General features: G+C 46.5%; 2 protein-coding genes across 7 annotated transcripts in view; one reads left to right on the top strand and one right to left on the bottom strand.

Moving 5' to 3' along the window:
- The first annotated feature begins 261 nt into the window (after window positions 1-261).
- LOC143491100 (uncharacterized) lies at window positions 262-17,114 on the top strand. 4 transcript variants are annotated; one of them, XM_076989810.1, is made up of 12 exons: window positions 262-424; window positions 1,584-1,695; window positions 2,037-2,130; window positions 4,680-4,734; window positions 9,925-10,065; window positions 10,438-10,598; window positions 13,305-13,403; window positions 14,271-14,416; window positions 15,111-15,282; window positions 15,494-15,606; window positions 15,819-15,906; window positions 16,069-17,114. In XM_076989810.1, exons 1-12 carry the CDS (start codon window positions 310-312, stop codon window positions 16,120-16,122), a joined length of 1,350 nt encoding a protein of 449 aa, XP_076845925.1. In that variant the 5' UTR covers window positions 262-309; the 3' UTR covers window positions 16,123-17,114. The 4 variants fall into 4 exon arrangements, with proteins under 4 accessions (XP_076845925.1, XP_076845924.1, XP_076845926.1 ...); XM_076989809.1 differs by lacking the exons at window positions 15,494-15,606; window positions 15,819-15,906; window positions 16,069-17,114 and having other exon boundaries at window positions 14,271-15,246; XM_076989812.1 differs by lacking the exons at window positions 1,584-1,695; window positions 2,037-2,130; window positions 15,494-15,606; window positions 15,819-15,906; window positions 16,069-17,114 and having other exon boundaries at window positions 287-424; window positions 14,271-15,246.
- A 247-nt stretch (window positions 17,115-17,361) lies between these two features.
- aifm3 (AIF family member 3) overlaps window positions 17,362-19,006 on the bottom strand; it is a 31,437-nt gene continuing 29,792 nt past the window's right edge. For 2 of the 3 annotated variants that reach the window (XM_076989858.1, XM_076989857.1), the window contains exons 20-21: window positions 18,931-18,948; window positions 17,362-18,770 (exon numbers count right to left, since the gene is read on the bottom strand). In XM_076989858.1, the coding sequence (XP_076845973.1) occupies window positions 18,728-18,770; window positions 18,931-18,948 (61 nt within the window). In that variant the 3' untranslated portion in view covers window positions 17,362-18,727. The remainder of the gene's footprint in view (window positions 18,771-18,930; window positions 18,949-19,006) is intronic. The other variant, XM_076989860.1, reaches the window with a different exon arrangement.

Genomic DNA, 19,006 nt, shown 5'->3' with positions numbered 1-19,006 from the left:
TCGTTTTTCTCACCTCACCTTCTGGGTGCATACACTCATTATAGATATATTACAAAATAGTCTTAATCAACTGCCCGTTTTGTCCTTATTGTTACTGGGTTATTAAAAGTTTAAGAACATGATGCACTGTGCTAATTAACTCGTATGTGTAAACACTACACATTTGTTATTGAAACATGTTTTATTTCATGTGTGTTTGTGGCCACCAGGGGGCGCTGAAGGGCCGCGCTCGTCCACGACTCGGTGTCACACTCTAAACGGTCCCCCTTGTCTTGTTTCCTAAAGCGAATAAACCTGCTTAGTTTCAATATGTCGGGCGCTAGGAAGTCGCGGTCGGTCGCAAACGCGCTGGAAGCCGCTATAACTTCGCCGAGTGAACGAATTTTGAAAGAATCTCACAATTTGTATGTGGACAATGACAACGGTAAATGAGAGAGCTGCATTTAAAGTGGTGGAGCTGTAGACGCGGCGCCCCTCAGAAACACGACAGCAGGAATCACTTTAAAAGTTCAACATGCGACTCCTATAAAATATAAAAGTGTAACGTTTGTGTTTCCATGTTTTACTCGCCATAAACGACTGGGGCTGTGTTCACGTACGCGGACAGGTGGTGTGTTTCACGGGTCCAGTTACTGTCATTCATTCTGAACGGATCAGACAGCAGGTCCCTTCATCTGTACACCTGAATGTGTCCACATGTACTGGTGGAAATGTCTCCTTAAACGTGTTTAATGCCACCTATACAACCTCCGTACATGTCTTTTTCTCGTTCTGTGGGTGTGTGTAGGTGTTTATAGGTTTGCTCGCTCTGTAAAGCATCTCAGTCGTGAAAATGCACTAGTACATCAAAATGTTCCTGTATCAGGTTCTGGTAGTCAGAGCACGGCACGTGATGGAGTGTTTTGGGGGTGTTTTTGGAGTGTTTATGGAGTGTTTTGGGAGTGTTTATAGAGAGTGAGCTTGCCCTGTTCAGTGAACTGAATCTGCTGGTATGGTTCTGAGAGGTTACCCAGTATGCATTTTGTTTCAGCATTCCCTGTTCAGTCCAGATTTAATTAAATAGTCCAAAGTACCTTTAGGGCTGGTTTTCTAGAATAAGCCCACGGCTGGACAACACAGCCGCTTCAGTGGAGTCCTAGACCACGTCCAGGACAGGACACGTCCAACACTGGACACGTCCAACACTGGCCCTATATGTTCACCTCATGAATGGCAAATTTCTTTTGCACTTTCCTGCATCAACACTGAATCTAGAGCTTATTCACAACAGCCTGAAGTTTCGTAGTCAATTAAAAAAACCCAGTGAGACTTCTGTACCAAATGTCAACATGTGATGTGCGGTCAGCACATAATATAATACGCTTCCATTATTAAGTTGAAGGTTTGTATATCGTAAGCAGAGTTGGGAGGATGAAACTTATGGGGGTGTTTGCATCACAACACACACCGGTGTCTCACTCTAGCTGAACAGCGCTGTGTGTCACTGCTGCGCATAGACACTTTGACCTTTATGATGCAGAACGTCAACATGGAAGCTTACAGTATTAAAATCTAACTCTCAAATGTGTGTGTGTGTGTTCCAGGCCTTGTGAAAATTGCGGCCTCTCTGGGACTGAGATTGTTGCCACCTCGTAAGAAGATAATAGTGATGATTATGGGCAATCATTCTGCAGGGAAAAGTTCCTTTATTAACTGGTAACATAAATCTGAGCTTATCAAGTCTGCTTGTGTTTACACCACTAACTAGTTCATTGGGCCCAGTGTTCAGTTCATTGGGCCCCTTGTTCAGTTCATTGTGCCCGGTTTTCAGTTCATTGGGCCTCGTGTTCAGTTCATTGGGCCCGGTGTTCGGTTCATTGGGCCCAGTGTTCAGTTCATTGGGCCCGGTGTTCAGTTCATTGGGCCCCGTGTTCAGTGTTCAGTTCGTTGGGCCCAGTGTTCAGTTCATTGGGCCCCGTGTTCAGTTCGTTGGGCCCAGTGTTCAGTGTTCAGTTCTATTCTTCATGGCAGCATCGTTGGTGTTGTTATTATTTTAGGTATGTGGAGGAACACATTCAGAAGACCGGTGTTGCCATAGAAACGCAAGGGTTCACGTTCATAACCAGTGGCAGGAAAAGAGAATCTCTGACAGTGAGTTCATGTGTTTTGTATGTGTTATACGTCTGTGTGTTATACTTCTGTGTGTGTTATACGTCTGTGTGTTATACTTCTGTGTGTGTTATACTTCTGTGTGTGTTATACGTCTGTGTGTTATACTTCTGTGTGTGTTATACTTCTGTGTGTGTTATACTTCTGTGTGTGTGTTATACTTCTGTGTGTGTTATACTTCTGTGTGTGTTATACTTCTGTGTTATACTTCTGTGTGTTATACTTCTGTGTGTTATACTTCTGTGTTATACTTCTGTGTGTGTGTTATACTTCTGTGTGTTATACTTCTGTGTGTGTTATACTTCTGTGTGTGTTATACTTCTGTGTGTGTGTTATACTTCTGTGTGTTATACTTCTGTGTGTGTTATACTTCTGTGTGTTATACTTCTGTGTGTGTTATACTTCTGTGTTATACTTCTGTGTGTGTGTTATACTTCTGTGCGTTATACTTCTGTGTGTGTGTTATACTTCTGTGTGTTATACTTCTGTGTGTGTTATACTTCTGTGTGTGTGTTATACTTCTGTGTGTTATACTTCTGTGTGTGTGTTATACTTCTGTGTGTTATACTTCTGTGTGTGTGTTACACTTCTGTGTGTTATACTTCTGTGTGTGTTATACTTCTGTGTGTTATACTTCTGTGTGTGTGTTACACTTCTGTGTGTTACACTTCTGTGTGTTATACTTCTGTGTGTTATACTTCTGTGTGTGTGTTATACTTCTGTGTGTTATACTTCTGTGTGTGTTATACTTCTGTGTGTTATACTTCTGTGTGTGTGTTATACTTCTGTGTGTGTGTTATACTTCTGTGTGTTATACTTCTGTGTGTGTTACACTTCTGTGTGTTATACTTCTGTGTGTGTGTTACACTTCTGTGTGTTATACTTCTGTGTGTGTTATACTTCTGTGTGTGTGTTATACTTCTGTGTGTTATACTTCTGTGTGTGTTATACTTCTGTGTGTGTTATACTTCTGTGTGTGTGTTATACTTCTGTGTGTGTGTTATACTTCTGTGTGTTATACTTCTGTGTGTGTGTTATACTTCTGTGTGTGTGTTACACTTCTGTGTGTTATACTTCTGTGTGTGTTATACTTCTGTGTGTGTGTTATACTTCTGTGTGTTATACTTCTGTGTGTGTGTTATACTTCTGTGTGTGTGTTACACTTCTGTGTGTTATACTTCTGTGGGTTATACGTCTGTGTGTTATACTTCTGTGTGTGTTACACTTCTGTGTGTGTTATACTTCTGTGTGTGTTATACTTCTGTGTGTGTGTTATACTTCTGTGTGTTATACTTCTGTGTGTGTTACACTTCTGTGTGTGTTATACTTGTGTGTGTTATACTTCTGTGTGTGTGTTATACTTCTGTGTGTGTTATACTTCTGTGTGTGTGTTAGATTTCTGTGTTATATGTCCAAGTGTGTTATAGTTCTGTGTGTGTTATATGTCCGAGTGTGTTATTTTTCGGAGTGTGTTATATTTCTGTGTGCAGTAATGTCATTGTTAGTGCAGTGTAGTGCTGGTCTGGCCCAATATGGCCCGTGAATAACCTACATGTCTACATTCCACAGCTGTGTTTCCACATTTTGATGTTGACATTTGTGTTGTTTATGTTTTAAACATAAACCGAATAAATTATAATACCCATCTCGTGAAAAATTGATATAAAGATCATATAAGTGCTTTTCTTTACAGGACCTTATTTAAAATTTAGATGTAACTATGAGTCGTCCTGTTCAAAAACATATTTCAAAATCTCCTTTATCACAGGTCATTTTAGCCAGCAGGGATGTTTGTGGTGTAGTATGCTGTGTATCAGGGGTGAGGTGGGCCCACTCAGGTGCTACAGAGTGTCCTGCGCGTCTAAGCCGTATTGGTGCCCTTTTACTGTCGTTCTGTTCATCGATCAGGAGGAGACGAGATGTGTGTCTCACAGTCTCCACCTGCTCTGAGACACTGAGACCGTGAGACATGTAGTGACACCGTGAGACATGTAGTGACACCGTGAGACATGTAGTGACAGGGGCGTCTGGTTGTGCTTGTGTTGTGTATTTGCGTTTGTGAGTGAGAAAGTGGGAAAAAGGAAAAGTAAGTATCAGAGACCGGATCAGAGACGTGCTGGCCGTTCGCTCCAGGAAGAGAGGGGTTGTCTTAAAGCTGCAGCGTGTGGCTCTCACACTAACACACGTCAACGGAGGAAGACGCGTAATGCAGTTACGCTGAAGGAGACGGCTGTAAAGAGGTTAACAGCTACATACGGACAGAACCTAAAGCTGTCTGCCAGAGAAAGAGAGGGAGGGAAACAACTGCAGGAGAGAGAGAGAGATGGGGAGGGTGAGAGAGAGAGATGGGAGAGGGAGAGAGAGAGAGGGAGGGAGAGAGGGAGGGAGGGAGGGAGGGAGCCTCCCTTTGGCTGGGCCTGGCTTCTGCCTTCATGTACCCGGTCTTCTTCTCTCCTCTGTCCATCATCACGTTCTGCGTTGCTGTGCTCACCCTCCTCACCCTCCTCTTCCTCCTCCTGTCTTTCCCACAGGGGAATGCGACGCTCCACCTTTATCCGCATTTCCGACCACTTCTGGAGTTTAAAGGTAGGAATTAGTCAGCATTCTGGAGGCACTCCGTTGTATTTTTCTTTAAATACGTTTGCCACTGTTTTACAGCATATGCCTGTTGTCTTTTGAGAATAGTGACTTTTCCCAGCCTTCTAAATTCCATGGCAGTTGCGATCTGCACATACTGTAGACAGTACCAGCGTTCTGGAAAATATACACGTTGTAATCTCAGTATAAAAAATCTTTGGCCAGACTCTGGCAGAGTTTAAAATGTGTCTGTCTCTCCATTGACATCTGTCGGCGTGCTGTGAGTGATCTGGGGAAGCGGTGTTGCCAAGGTGATGGGGTGTTGCCGGAGTGATGGGGTGTTGCCGGGGTGATGCAGTGTTGCTGGTGTGATGGGGTGTTGTGTGTTACTGGTGTGATGGGGTGTTGGGTGTTGCTGGTGTGATGGGGTGTTGTGTGATGGGGTGTTGTGTGTTGCTGGTGTGATGGGGTGTTGTGTGTTGTTGGTGTGATGGGGTGTTGTGTGTTGGTGTGATGGGGTGTTGTGTGTTGCTGGTGTGATGGGGTGTTGTGTGTTGGTGTGATGGGGTGTTGTGTGTTGTTGGTGTGATGGGGTGTTGTGTGTTGCTGGTGTGATGGGGTGTTGTGTGTTGCTGGTGTGATGGGGTGTTGTGTGTTGGTGTGATGGGGTGTTGTGTGTTGTTGGTGTGATGGGGTGTTGTGTGTTGCTGGTGTGATGGGGTGTTGTGTGTTGCTGGTGTGATGGGGTGTTGTGTGTTGCTGGTGTGATGGGGTGTTGTGTGTTGCTAGTGTGATGGGGTGTTGTGTGTTGCTGGTGTGATGAGGTGTTGTGTGTTGCTGGTGTGATGGGGTGTTGTGTGTTGCTGGTGTGATGGGGTGTTGTTTGTTAGTGTGATGCAGTGTTGCTGGTGTGATGGGGTGTTGTGTGTTAGTGTGATGCAGTGTTGCTGGTGTGATGGGGTGTTGTGTGTTAGTGTGATGCAGTGTTGTTGGTGTGATGGGGTGTTGTGTGCTGGTGTGATGGGGTGTTGTGTGCTGGTGTGATGGGGTGTTGTGTGTTGCTGGTGTGATGGGGTGTTGTGTGTTGCTGGTGTGATGGGGTGTTGTGTGTTGTTGGTGTGATGGGGTGTTGTGTGTTGGTGGTGTGATGGGGTGTTGTGTGTTGGTGGTGTGATGGGGTGTTGTGTGTTGGTGTGATGGGGTGTTGTGTGTTGGTGTGATGGGGTGTTGCTGGTGTGATGGGGTGTTGTGTGTTGTTGGTGTGATGGTGTGATGGGGTGTTGCTGGTGTGATAGGGTGTTGCTGGTGTGATGGGGTGTTGCTGGTGTGATGGGGTGTTGCTGGTGTGATAGGGTGTTGATGGGGTGTTGTGTGTTGTTGGTGTGATGGGGTGTTGATGGTGTGATAGGGTGTTGATGGTGTGATGGGGTGTTGCTGGTGTGATAGGGTGTTGATGGTGTGATGGGGTGTTGTGTGTTGTTGGTGTGATGGGGTGTTGTGTGTTGTTGGTGTGATGGGGTGTTGCTGGTGTGATAGGGTGTTGATGGTGTGATGGGGTGTTGATGGTGTAATGGGGTGTTGATGGTGTGATGGGGTGTTGTGTGTTGTTGGTGTGATAGGGTGTTGATGGTGTGATAGGGTGTTGCTGGTGTGATGGGGTGTTGATGGTGTGATGGGGTGTTGTGTGTTGATGGTGTGATGGGGTGTTGTGTGTTGATGGTGTGATGGGGTGTTGTGTGTTGATGGTGTGATGGGGTGTTGTGTGTTGATGGTTGTTGGGGTGAGATTAACATTTTCTCTTCAGAATAATAGTCCTTGTTGTAAGTGTCCTACCTTTTGTGCATTGGGTATGTAATGTTGCTCTGTGTGTGTTGATGGTGTGATGGGGTGTTGATGGTGTGATGGGGTGTTGTGTGTTGTTGGTGTGATAGGGTGTTGATGGTGTGATAGGGTGTTGCTGGTGTGATGGGGTGTTGATGGTGTGATGGGGTGTTGTGTGTTGATGGTGTGATGGGGTGTTGTGTGTTGATGGTGTGATGGGGTGTTAATGGTGTGATGGGGTGTTGTGTGTTGATGGTGTGATGGGGTGTTGTGTGTTGATGGTGTGATGGGGTGTTGTGTGTTGATGGTTGTTGGGGTGAGATTAACATTTTCTCTTCAGAATAATAGTCCTTGTAAGTGTCCTACCTTTTGTGCATTGGGTATGTAATGTTGCTCTGTGTGTGTTGATGGTGTGATGGGGTGTTGATGGTGTGATGGGGTGTTGTGTGTTGTTGGTGTGATAGGGTGTTGATGGTGTGATAGGGTGTTGCTGGTGTGATGGGGTGTTGTGTGTTGATGGTGTGATGGGGTGTTGTGTGTTGATGGTGTGATGGGGTGTTGATGGTGTGATGGGGTGTTGTGTGTTGATGGTGTGATGGGGTGTTGTGTGTTGATGGTTGTTGGGGTGAGATTAACATTTTCTCTTCAGAATAATAGTCCTTGTTGTAAGTGTCCTACCTTTTGTGCATTGGGTATGTAATGTTGCTCTGTGTGTGTTGATGGTGTGATGGGGTGTTGATGGTGTGATGGGGTGTTGATGGTGTGATGGGGTGTTGTGTGTTGTTGGTGTGATAGGGTGTTGATGGTGTGATAGGGTGTTGCTGGTGTGATGGGGTGTTGATGGTGTGATGGGGTGTTGTGTGTTGATGGTGTGATGGGGTGTTGTGTGTTGATGGTGTGATGGGGTGTTAATGGTGTGATGGGGTGTTGTGTGTTGATGGTGTGATGGGGTGTTGTGTGTTGATGGTGTGATGGGGTGTTGTGTGTTGATGGTTGTTGGGGTGAGATTAACATTTTCTCTTCAGAATAATAGTCCTTGTTGTAAGTGTCCTACCTTTTGTGCATTGGGTATGTAATGTTGCTCTGTGTGTGTGTGTGTGTGTGTGTGTGTGTGTGTGTGTGTGTGTGTGTGTGTGTGTGTGTGTGTGTGTGTGTGTGCGCTCGCAAGCACGCCTTTGCATTTAAAGCTATTAAAACTATCAAAACTGTGACTCATGCCAGATACTGAGTCCTACATACGTTTAGTGAGGTGGAGTCTCTCCAGACTGCGTACGCTGCCATAAGATCTTTATGCTAATCAGACCCACTATAATCAGTTGATTTGGTTTCATTGTCCATGTATAAAATAAGGCTAAGACTAGTTTGCATGAGAGCAGCTATGATTATAATTGCTAACCGTGAGATTAAGGTCTGTTCTGATTCTCCAGTTTTGTTATTCACTCCACTGTTCTGGATGTGATGTTGCACTCTCCTGTGTGGTTGGTGCTTGGGCGTGTCGGAGAACATCGCCATCGCACCGTGATTATGCAGCTCCTGTTTAGTGTACGGAGCAGGTTGGTCCAGGCCAGAGTGAGAGTCACTCTGATCATCAACAGCATCAGAGAAGCGCCGTGAGAATAAATAAAGGCCGTGTCTGATATCTGATGTCTGATATCTGATTCTCAGGCACTCCTGCAGTAGATGGCTTCTGTATTCAAATCATGACATATCAGATGGACGGCACAATCACAGTCTGATTCTGTCTGATTCATGACGCGTCGACCGATTCACACCCGCTGGGCGTGAGCAGACCCTCAGTCTCTCTCCTCTCAACACCGTCACGTTTGCGCTGGCACACGGCGGGACTCCTCCTACCTCCCGCGGTCACGCTGCCATAGGCCTTACACTTTTGATTGTCGCTCAGTGTGGGCGTGGTCAAGCTACGTCACCACGCCATCACCTGCCTGACTCGGCAGTCACGCCTGCGGCCTCCACCTGCGTGGCCTGACGGTGACACGGCACTTTCCCGACCTTTGACTTTTTCGCTTGCACCAGTTTCTGTGCACTGGATGGAGGCCCCGCCCTTCCAGTGTAGCTCCGCCCCCAGCGACGCACTACACTAAGTGCAGTGAAGCAGGCCTGAGTGTCTCTGGTTCTGAATGCGTTTTTTGGGCTGTTCACGTGCGCCTCAGGGCGACGTCTCGTGGCCTTGCAAAGCGTCCGAGTCTCATAGGTGCACGTGCAAGACAGAGACGGTTTATAAGACGTGTGAGTGCGATGGGCAGGACACATCCACCTGTGTGAGAGAGAGAGAGAGCGTGTGAGAGAGCGGGAGAGAGAGAGAGAGAGAGAGTGTGAGAGAGAGAGGGGGAGAGCAAGAGGGAGAGAGCGAAGCAAGAGAGAGAGAGAGCGAGCATGTGAGAGAGAGAGAGCGAGCATGTGAGAGAGAGGGGGAGAGAGGGAGAGAGAGCGAGAGAGAGAGACAGAGAGAGTGTGAGAGGGAGAGCGAGAGAGAGAGAGAGACAGAGTGGGGGGTGAATAGGCAGAAGTGAGAGACTGGCTATGGGCCTGAGGGAATGTTGATGAGAGGATGAACAGGACGGTAGTTTGTACGAGGTGATGAACACTGCTCCTGCCATAATGAAAGAACTCCAGTGTACATCAGTGGAGCAATCTGAGGAAAAATATAAACACACTTTCATGAGTCATTAAATTATGCGCATTACAATATATGAAGCAAGATGTTACATTACTTTAGCACACGACTGAAAAAAGCCTTCCTTTGAAATGTACTAGTTCAAGACCCTCATTTATCAACATTTATCAAAAGACCCTGATGTGCCATTTTGAGAGACCTGCACCTGTAAAACAAACGAAGAATTCAACTTTGTTTGAAGTGGCCCTCCAGCCGTGTGTGGAGGGCTGTGATTGGGCGGCTGGGTGGCTGGGCGTTGCTTCACAGTCGTTCTTCACTGGCTAGCTTTACGTGGTCCCGCCTTAAAGCTGCCAGTTGAAGAGCTGTTGTGGGTAACCATGACTACAGACCACCAGCTGTAGCAGAGAGGGGAGGCGGTCAAGTCCTGACGAGACATTTCACTCATGGACACTGACAGCCAATCAGGGAGATTCCTTAGGACAATTGTACCAAATTAATGAAACATTGGCTTGAATTACTGTTGTTATGGGAAGTTTTTGTTTGTTTTGTAATGAGGGTTTTTCTCTGTTACTCTTATTCACAACCTTTGTGTTTACAGATGATGACAAACCCAAAAATAAAGTAGCATGAAGTATTGTTTGTTATTAATATGGGTTAAAAGAATGATTAGTGTAAACCCACTATGATTAGAAGAGTCGATCCTCTTTTGCAGCATTACGTATACCTGCAGTTGTGTGTCGTAGGTGTCACAGACTACCTGTGTGCGGAGATCTCCACCTCTAAGCAGAAGAAGTTTAGCCTGGTGACATTTGTGGACACCCCTGGCCTGGTGGATGGAGACATGATCTATCCGTTCGATGTCAACAGTGCAATCACGTCATTCGGTAAGCGCAGTTAGTGTGTCCGACTGGTTTGGCTGTGAGTTACTGGTTAATGAAGGAGAATCCTGGGTGGTATGGTATAGCTTTATTGTCACTACACATTGCACAAGTACAAGGTAACGAGATTACATTCCTCCAGGTCCTGGTGTAAAACATCACAAACGCACCGCCGTTCACAGATCGGGGGGAGAAACAGATAAACATATGATCACAGATTATTGTCGGATGTGGTTGGTCCCCGGGCTGCTAATCAGGCAGCTTGAGGTTGCTGAGTGCGTCTGTTCAGCTGGGATGTCACGTTGCGTGTGCGTGTGTGTGTGTGTGTGTGTGTGTGTGTGTGTGTGTGTGTGTGTGTGTGTGTGTGTTCTGTTCCAGGTGTGCAAGCGGATCTGATCTTCGTCTTCTTCGACCCGATGGGTCAGGCGCTGTGTAAGCGAACGCTGGACATCGTGGAGAAGCTGAGTGAGACGTGTGGAGACAAACTGCACTTCTATCTCAGCAAAGCTGACGAGGCCGGCAGAGAGACCGACAGACAGGTGGGTGTGGCTGTGTGGGTGGGGCCACAGGTGGGTGTGGCTCTGTGGGTGGGGCCTGCACCATGTGAAGAAAACGTGCACTGTGCAACAGAAGTGCTAGACACTATTTAAATGAGTATATTAGCATATACCGTTCCTATGTTGTTCTTCTTTAACAGGTGCACCGCTAACAGGCTCACTGTATAAACCGAATAAATAAATCAATCATTTCAAAGTGCAAATGAATTCCCTGCCAATTAGATGAATATACATTTTAATTAGAAAATTTACCTATAAAACTAACATTTAATTTATCCTGAATGAAGATGGAACATCAGAACTGGTCATTAGGTGTCATGTCTTGAGAAGACCCTGGTCCTCATGTCTACCTGGTCCTCATGTCTACCTGGTCCTGATGTCTCCCTGGTCCTCATGTCTACCTGGTCCTCATGTCTACCTGGTCCTGATGTCTCCCTGGTCCTCATGTCTACCTGGTCCTCATGTCTACCTGGTCCTGATGTCTCCCTGGTCCTCATGTCTACCTGGTCCTCATGTCTCCCTGGTCCTCATGTCTCCCTGGTCCTCAAGTCTACCTGGTCCTCATGTCTACCTGGTCCTCATGTCTACCTGGTCCTCATGTCTACCTGGTCCTCATGTCTACCTGGTCCTCATGTCTCCCTGGTCCTCATGTCTACCTGGTCCTCATGTCTACCTGGTCCTCATGTCTACCTGGTCCTGATGTCTCCCTGGTCCTCATGTCTCCCTGGTCCTCATGTCTACCTGGTCCTCATGTCTCCCTGGTCCTCATGTCTACCTGGTCCTCAAGTCTACCTGGTCCTCATGTCTACCTGGTCCTCATGTCTACCTGGTCCTGATGTCTCCCTGGTCCTCATGTCTACCTGGTCCTCATGTCTACCTGGTCCTGATGTCTCCCTGGTCCTCATGTCTACCTGGTCCTCATGTCTACCTGGTCCTCATGTCTACCTGGTCCTGATGTCTCCCTGGTCCTCATGTCTACCTGGTCCTGATGTCTCCCTGGTCCTCATGTCTACCTGGTCCTGATGTCTCCCTGGTCCTCATGTCTCCCTGGTCCTCAAGTCTACCTGGTCCTCATGTCTCCCTGGTCCTCAAGTCTACCTGGTCCTCATGTCTACCTGGTCCTCATGTCTACCTGGTCCTGATGTCTCCCTGGTCCTCATGTCTACCTGGTCCTCATGTCTCCCTGGTCCTCAAGTCTACCTGGTCCTCATGTCTACCTGGTCCTGATGTCTCCCTGGTCCTCATGTCTACCTGGTCCTCATGTCTCCCTGGTCCTCAAGTCTCCCTGGTCCTCATGTCTCCCTGGTCCTCAAGTCTACCTGGTCCTCATGTCTACCTGGTCCTCATGTCTACCTGGTCCTGATGTCTCCCTGGTCCTCATGTCTCCCTGGTCCTCAAGTCTACCTGGTCCTCATGTCTACCTGGTCCTGATGTCTACCTGGTCCTCATGTCTACCTGGTCCTCATGTCTCCCTGGTCCTCATGTCTACCTGGTCCTCATGTCTACCTGGTCCTCATGTCTACCTGGTCCTGATGTCTCCCTGGTCCTCATGTCTCCCTGGTCCTCATGTCTACCTGGTCCTCAAGTCTACCTGGTCCTCATGTCTACCTGGTCCTCATGTCTACCTGGTCCTCATGTCTCCCTGGTCCTCAAGTCTACCTGGTCCTCATGTCTACCTGGTCCTCATGTCTACCTGGTCCTCAAGTCTACCTGGTCCTCATGTCTACCTGGTCCTCAAGTCTACCTGGTCCTCATGTCTACCTGGTCCTCATGTCTACCTGGTCCTCATGTCTACCTGGTCCTGATGTCTCCCTGGTCCTCATGTCTCCCTGGTCCTGATGTCTCCCTGGTCCTCATGTCTACCTGGTCCTCATGTCTACCTGGTCCTCATGTCTACCTGGTCCTGATGTCTCCCTGGTCCTCATGTCTACCTGGTCCTCATGTCTACCTGGTCCTCATGTCTACCTGGTCCTGATGTCTCCCTGGTCCTCATGTCTACCTGGTCCTGATGTCTCCCTGGTCCTCATGTCTACCTGGTCCTGATGTCTCCCTGGTCCTCATGTCTACCTGGTCCTCATGTCTCCCTGGTCCTCATGTCTACCTGGTCCTGATGTCTCCCTGGTCCTCATGTCTACCTGGTCCTCATGTCTACCTGGTCCTCATGTCTACCTGGTCCTGATGTCTACCTGGTCCTCATGTCTACCTGGTCCTCATGTCTACCTGGTCCTCATGTCTCCCTGGTCCTCATGTCTACCTGGTCCTCATGTCTACCTGGTCCTGATGTCTCCCTGGTCCTCAAGTCTACCTGGTCCTGATGTCTCCCTGGTCCTCATGTCTACCTGGTCCTCATGTCTACCTGGTCCTGATGTCTCCCTGGTCCTCATGTCTACCTGGTCCTCATGTCTCCCTGGTCCTCATGTCTACCTGGTCCTCATGTCTACCTGGTCCTCATGTCTACCTGGTCCTGATGTCTCCCTGGTCCTCATGTCTACCTGGTCCTCATGTCTACCTGGTCCTGATGTTTCCCTGGTCCTCATGTCTACCTGGTCCTAGTCTCCTCGTATCCTAGGGGTCCTAACTGAGCTCGTGTTCTAGCACAGCTAGCTGATCTCTTCCTGTCTGCTATAGCAGTTATTCTCTTGTAGGACAGTGTTCCAGCAGCTAATCCCTGGTGTTGTGTTTCTACAGAGAGTGATGATGCAGATCGTTCAGGAACTCTGCCGTAGACCAGGACTCAACAAATGTGGCTTCCAAATGCCCACGATATACATCCCCAACCCACAGAAAGTGAGACATTTCACACCCAACTTACATTTTATGCACTGCAGGAACAAATGACAGTGACAATACACAACACAAATGAAATAGCACTTTTGTAAGTCGCTCTGGATAAGCGCGTCTGCTAAATGCCATAAATGTAAATGTAAACAGCATTCGAGCACTTTGTGAGAAACTGGGTCAGATCGAGGCGTGTGCCGTATACGGGGTGCTTATTGCATCAGGGCTCAGCAAAGGCGGGGCTCCAGACACAGGCCACACCCCCCCGGGGACGTGAGTTACTGCACGTTCGGCTGCCACGGGTGCTGGGTCAGCACTAGCGGTCCCGAGCCTCTCCGCACGTCCGCCAGCCCGTCAGCGCGGGGAACGCTCCTGTCCTCACCAGAGACGGTCGAGGTCGCAGTCGTTCTGAGGAAGCACGTCGCCAGGGAAACCACATACAAACAAAAAAACAAGCATCTCTGCAGCTCCTGTTATCACTGAGCATGAGGCCGGTGTATCAGCAGTGACGCTGCAGTTCTGATCAGCCGGGTCGGTGTTCTCTCTCCCCGAGTTGTATCACCTCCCCAGTCTTGTCCAGCTGATCTAGCTCATGGGGAACTTGGTGATTAGTTAATGGCACAATGTTGTTTTGTCGGGCAGGGAAGACCGTGTTCTGGTTCTGAGAGTGCGGTCCACTTCATGAGGTACTAGGATGTATGATTACTAGCCGACGCGTCAGTGAAGTGTTGGTGGTCCTCACTGTGTTGTGATGTAGAATCATTTCTGGGTGGTGTTGACAGTAATGATCTGGGTAATGCCGTATTCTGTTCTTCAGTTCTGGTCTTCACTTCTGTGTGTGTGTGTGTGTGCGTGTGTGTGTGTGTGTCCATGAAGACAAGCAGGTGTGTGAACCAGATCAACGAGGTGTGTGAGACGATTGAGAAGAGCATTAATCAAGCTGTGCAGAAAACCCTGGACCAGCTAGAGAGCGACTGTGACCTCATTACCAGCACCATCACCAATAAGCTGGTTCAGGACAGGTCCCGAACGTCCCACCACACGTCCCGCTCCCACACCACCTCACACCGCTACCACACCGCACAACACCACCCCACACCACACTACACCACCTTACACCACACCACATTGCACTACACCACCCCACACCGCTCACACACCACCCCACACCACACTACACCACCTTACACCACACCACCCCACCCCACACCGCTCACACACCACACCACACCACACCACCCCACATTGCACTACACCACCCCACACCACACTACACCACCTTACACCACACCACCCCACATTGCACTACACCACCCCACACCGCTCATACACCACCCCACACCACCCCACACCACACCACCCCACACCGCTCACACACCACCCCACACCACACTACACCACCTTACACCACACCACCCCACCCCACACCGCTCACACACCACACCACACCACCCCACATTGCACTACACCACCCCACACCACACTACACCACCCCACACTGCTCCCACCCCACACCACACTACAGCCAGAGCCCAAACAGTCAGACTAGCACTTCGTGAACCTGAACGCAGCCTCCAGCCTCCTGCTGGTGTTTAAGTCTCATCCAGCCGTGTGCTTTTCCTCCGACGTCCTACACGCTCGTCTTCATAAGTGTTCAGGTCTCCGCTGTGTCCACTCGCGTGTGTTCAGGCTGTGTCTCTCGATCTGCTCCCGCAGGGCTGACGTCAGCTACAACAAGAGCAGCCTCTTTAACTCCTTCCTCTGCGGAGTCCTGGCAGTCTTCCTCCCCACACTCTTCATCCTCAGCTTCATCATCGACACCTTTTTCCCCACGGACCTCAACACCCTGGTGGGGGAGGGGCTAGCTACAGCACTGTACATTACTACGGTACCTAACACACAGTCATGGAAAAATATGTTCACATGTTCGTACTTTTCACATAAAACAATTGCAACATGGATCATAATATTTCTACATCATCCAGATGATGCGAGACAATGTCATCTGTCCTCAAATTAAATTGGGACAAATAATGTCAATTAACCATTCAATCGGGGTTTACGTTTGGTAATTGTGTGTTTGTGGGTCTTCTGATTAGAGGACAGTATTGTGTGTGTGGAAGTGGATCCCAGAAGATGGCCAGTTAGTTTCTGTGATCGTCTTTGGAGCAACATGCTACTTCTTCATTTTCCTTGGCAGGTATTTCGCTCGGTAAGTGAAGTCACTTCAGCATGCTGGTGCAGACATTTTAGAGACACAAGAGGGCGCTGTAGCTCCAATGCTGAATTTGGGAATCACGTATGCTGTGTTTGCTTTAATGTTGCAAATGTGAAACCCATTAATCATCAAAACTAGGCTTCATGTCATCAACTTACATCAGCATTTGATTGATGTGTGTTTGTGTGCCTTGACGCTTCCTCTAGCCAGAGAAGTAAGACTCTCACCAAGAAAGAGAAGAAAAACCTTATTGAGTGCAGTGAATATGTTCAGGAAGTCATCAAAGCCAAAAAGGTAAGATGTAATCAGCAGATAAAGGTGTTCATATGTATACGCCTCCCTTCAGACCTCTTACTAAATGCACTAGATACTCTGAGATCCCCTGTTGTTGCTTAGACTTTTATTTTTGCCAGTGGTCTCAAACGCAGCACTTGTGTGTATCTCTGGTGTGAACAGAAGGGTCTATATGTAGAATACCTCCAGCAGTGTGCCGCTGAATACGACCTGTGAAGACATCAGGAGCCTGCATGGATCACTTCAAATCAAAGGGCATTTCATATCGGAGATTCACACCGAGTGCATCTTCGGGTCAGGTGGTTCGACTACTCACTTTTTGGTGTGTTCTGCCTAAACACTGTATTTCTGTCATAGGGGAATCAGTTTCATGTTTGTCAAATAATACGTGGTGCCTTATTAGATGAAGGTGAATTAATGTATGCATGTATGTATGAATGAATGAAAGACATGTGATATACAAACATGATCTCACTGTGATCTTAAAACCAGCCTATATTTCCTACAAATAATGATTTTGCAAAACAAAATAAGCTACAGTGACTCAGTGAAGCTGCATTTGTGCCGTAGGTCTCGAGTATCCGGTTAACTGTGACTACAATCACAGCACAGCCATTGCAATTACTCCAGTTACTTTCATCTGTACAGGGTCTTTCTCCACGCACAGATGCTTTGGTGCTTATAACCACTAAAAAAGCATTTGAACAGCCTGTTGAAGCACATAAGATGGTAAAATCATCATGTCTTCAAAAAGATGGCTTCAGATCAAATTAATTGTGAGTGAGGTGGTGGTGTTTGTGTGTTTATGGATTATGCTGTGATATTGCTAAGTTATTTCACTGAAACTTTTATCAATAAGATTATTGATAGTTTATTAATAATCTGATCATTCTCACCTACTCTGCCAATACAGTGTTTAAAACAAAATGATCTTCCTTTAACATTAAAGATACAAAGATTGTGCATATCACAGTTGGGCATTTTGATTAGCGATGCTGTATGCTGAAATACATCTACGGCCAATATTTTGTACAAGTGTTTTCTTAATACACTTTCAAATCATAATACATTTTCAAATTATGTATTGTCTGTGTTATATTGTCTCTGTTATATCTATTCTAGAGACATTTTATTCTGAATAATTTTGTGTCTGTTTTATTCTTGCTTAATTTAAAAACTGAAAGAATGTAGTCATTTGTAAGATGTCTTTCATGCTTGACTAACAAATAAATAATACAAAAAAAAATTATTTTACTGTCCTTTCATTGGTGATTAAACACTGACTATCTCATGCAGACTTTGAATCACTCAAATGTCAAATCATTTATTATAATTTTATCACACAGTAATTTTGAATCTATGTTATTTTTAAATGAATTTAGAATATTTTATTAATATTTTAATATTTTCATTCATGTTGAAAATGAAGAAAAAATTATAAACTGAAGGGTACAATATAAAAGCAACAATGTATTTATTTATTTTATTTATTCACCAGGACAAGCCCCATGTAAGAGACTCAAACCTCTCATCCCTGAGTTAGTACCATCAGAGTTCAGGAGGTCAGAACTACTTAATCAGCATTCAGAATTATTGCAGCCTATCTAAAAAAATACAATAAATCATCATCACTCAATCAATGAACCAGTCATATACTTCAATATATCAGAATATCCAATCCTATATTATATGTTTCTAGCATTAATATAGATGCATAGACTTTAAATATTATAATAATATATTATTTTGTGCAGTTAACTAGCATGGCGACCAAAATGTTCATAAGTACGTAGTTAAACAGTAGTTAGCTTTAAGGACCTGTTGCCAAGGAGACATGCTGTATTGCCAAAGGGGAATCTGAAGCTAATATTGTGTCTATTATATGTAACTGATTATTTATACTAATTTACTGTCATACCAGGACATGGACGCTTCAGTGGTGAAACCAGAACTCACAGCATGTTCAGAAGTTTCTCTTCAGATAGAAACCTGTGCTGATGACACGGTGAGACCTCATCAAATTTAGCATATTCAGTTCTAATTCTGTGGAGTCAACGTGACATGTCAGAATGATTCTTAATGCATTATCATAGCAAAGAGCCTAAAAACACCGACATCACAGATCTGTTCAAAGGTCAGGTGCTTGATCTTCTTAAATGCTGTAGTTAGCATAGCTAAACTAATCCATAGCATTACAGTCCCCTCAAAGGTTTAGTAGAAGAAACAAAACCGTTGTGTGAATGTTACAGTGCAATCGCACGTAACAGCTCTGTACAAAGTTGCATGTAGAAAACCAATTTTGCAGTACTAACTCCTGCTGGTCCTGTAGAAACGTGTACAGGTAGATGTTCGTGCGCTAGCAGGAAAGGCCAGAGCTTGGCATCAGCATCAGCATTCGGCTGGACGAAACTCCGCCACAGACAAAAACATGCCGACCTGGGAGAGCTCCAGTGTTTACGAACATTTTAAAAACCATTATGGCTCGTTTTCATGCTAGCATCGAGAGTGGGTATGTTATTTACAGATTCCCTCCCAGCCTAGGGAGGCAGGTGTCCAGACATCCATATGCGCTGGGTGGTCTCCACCTGAGACCCTGGTTCTGTGGGTCAGCCAGCCTGTGGAGATGTGGTAGAATGTGGAGGTGTGGTAGCCTGTCTCCTGGGTCTGCAGCCCCTGTCCTCCATCCCAGACCACTGGTCACTGCTTCAGCCGTTCAGCCTGCTGGGGGTTTCCTTCAAACGTGTTCCATCAGGTGAACATGGAAGACTCCAGAAGAAAGACTTTCAGCTCATGTCTCTACTGATCAGAGTTCTGAGGATTCTCACTGTGAGCCTTTGTCTATCAGCCATGAGATGTCTCCCGTCCTGGAAAAACAAACAAGCCACACTGAAATGAAGCATACATTTGTACAGTCTCACTTTTACACAATAGCAGGTTAGAAACATAAACCAAAAGTGTCAGTATGCTACATACAACCTAAGAAAAAACCATTTAAACACCATTTAAACATGTATGTGTCCGTACTTGCCATGGGTGAACATCCTTCATTACAGGTAAGCACAATTGAGAAGAAGACATGATTAAGGAGACGTGATTAACG

This window comes from Brachyhypopomus gauderio, unplaced genomic scaffold (genome assembly GCF_052324685.1).
Source record: "Brachyhypopomus gauderio isolate BG-103 unplaced genomic scaffold, BGAUD_0.2 sc71, whole genome shotgun sequence".
NCBI lineage: Eukaryota > Metazoa > Chordata > Actinopteri > Gymnotiformes > Hypopomidae > Brachyhypopomus > Brachyhypopomus gauderio.
This window is presented reverse-complemented; position numbering and strand designations above follow the sequence as displayed.

Bases quoted from the DNA above. Each gene is read 5' to 3' on its own strand.
- LOC143491100 (XM_076989809.1), top strand. From the start codon at position 310: ATGTCGGGCGCTAGGAAGTCGCGGTCGGTCGCAAACGCGCTGGAAGCC. The intron at 425-1,583 runs GTAAATGAGAGA...TGTGTGTTCCAG, and splicing joins GTATGTGGACAATGACAACG to GCCTTGTGAAAATTGCGGCC. The intron at 10,066-10,437 runs GTAAGCGCAGTT...GTTCTGTTCCAG, and splicing joins CAGTGCAATCACGTCATTCG to GTGTGCAAGCGGATCTGATC.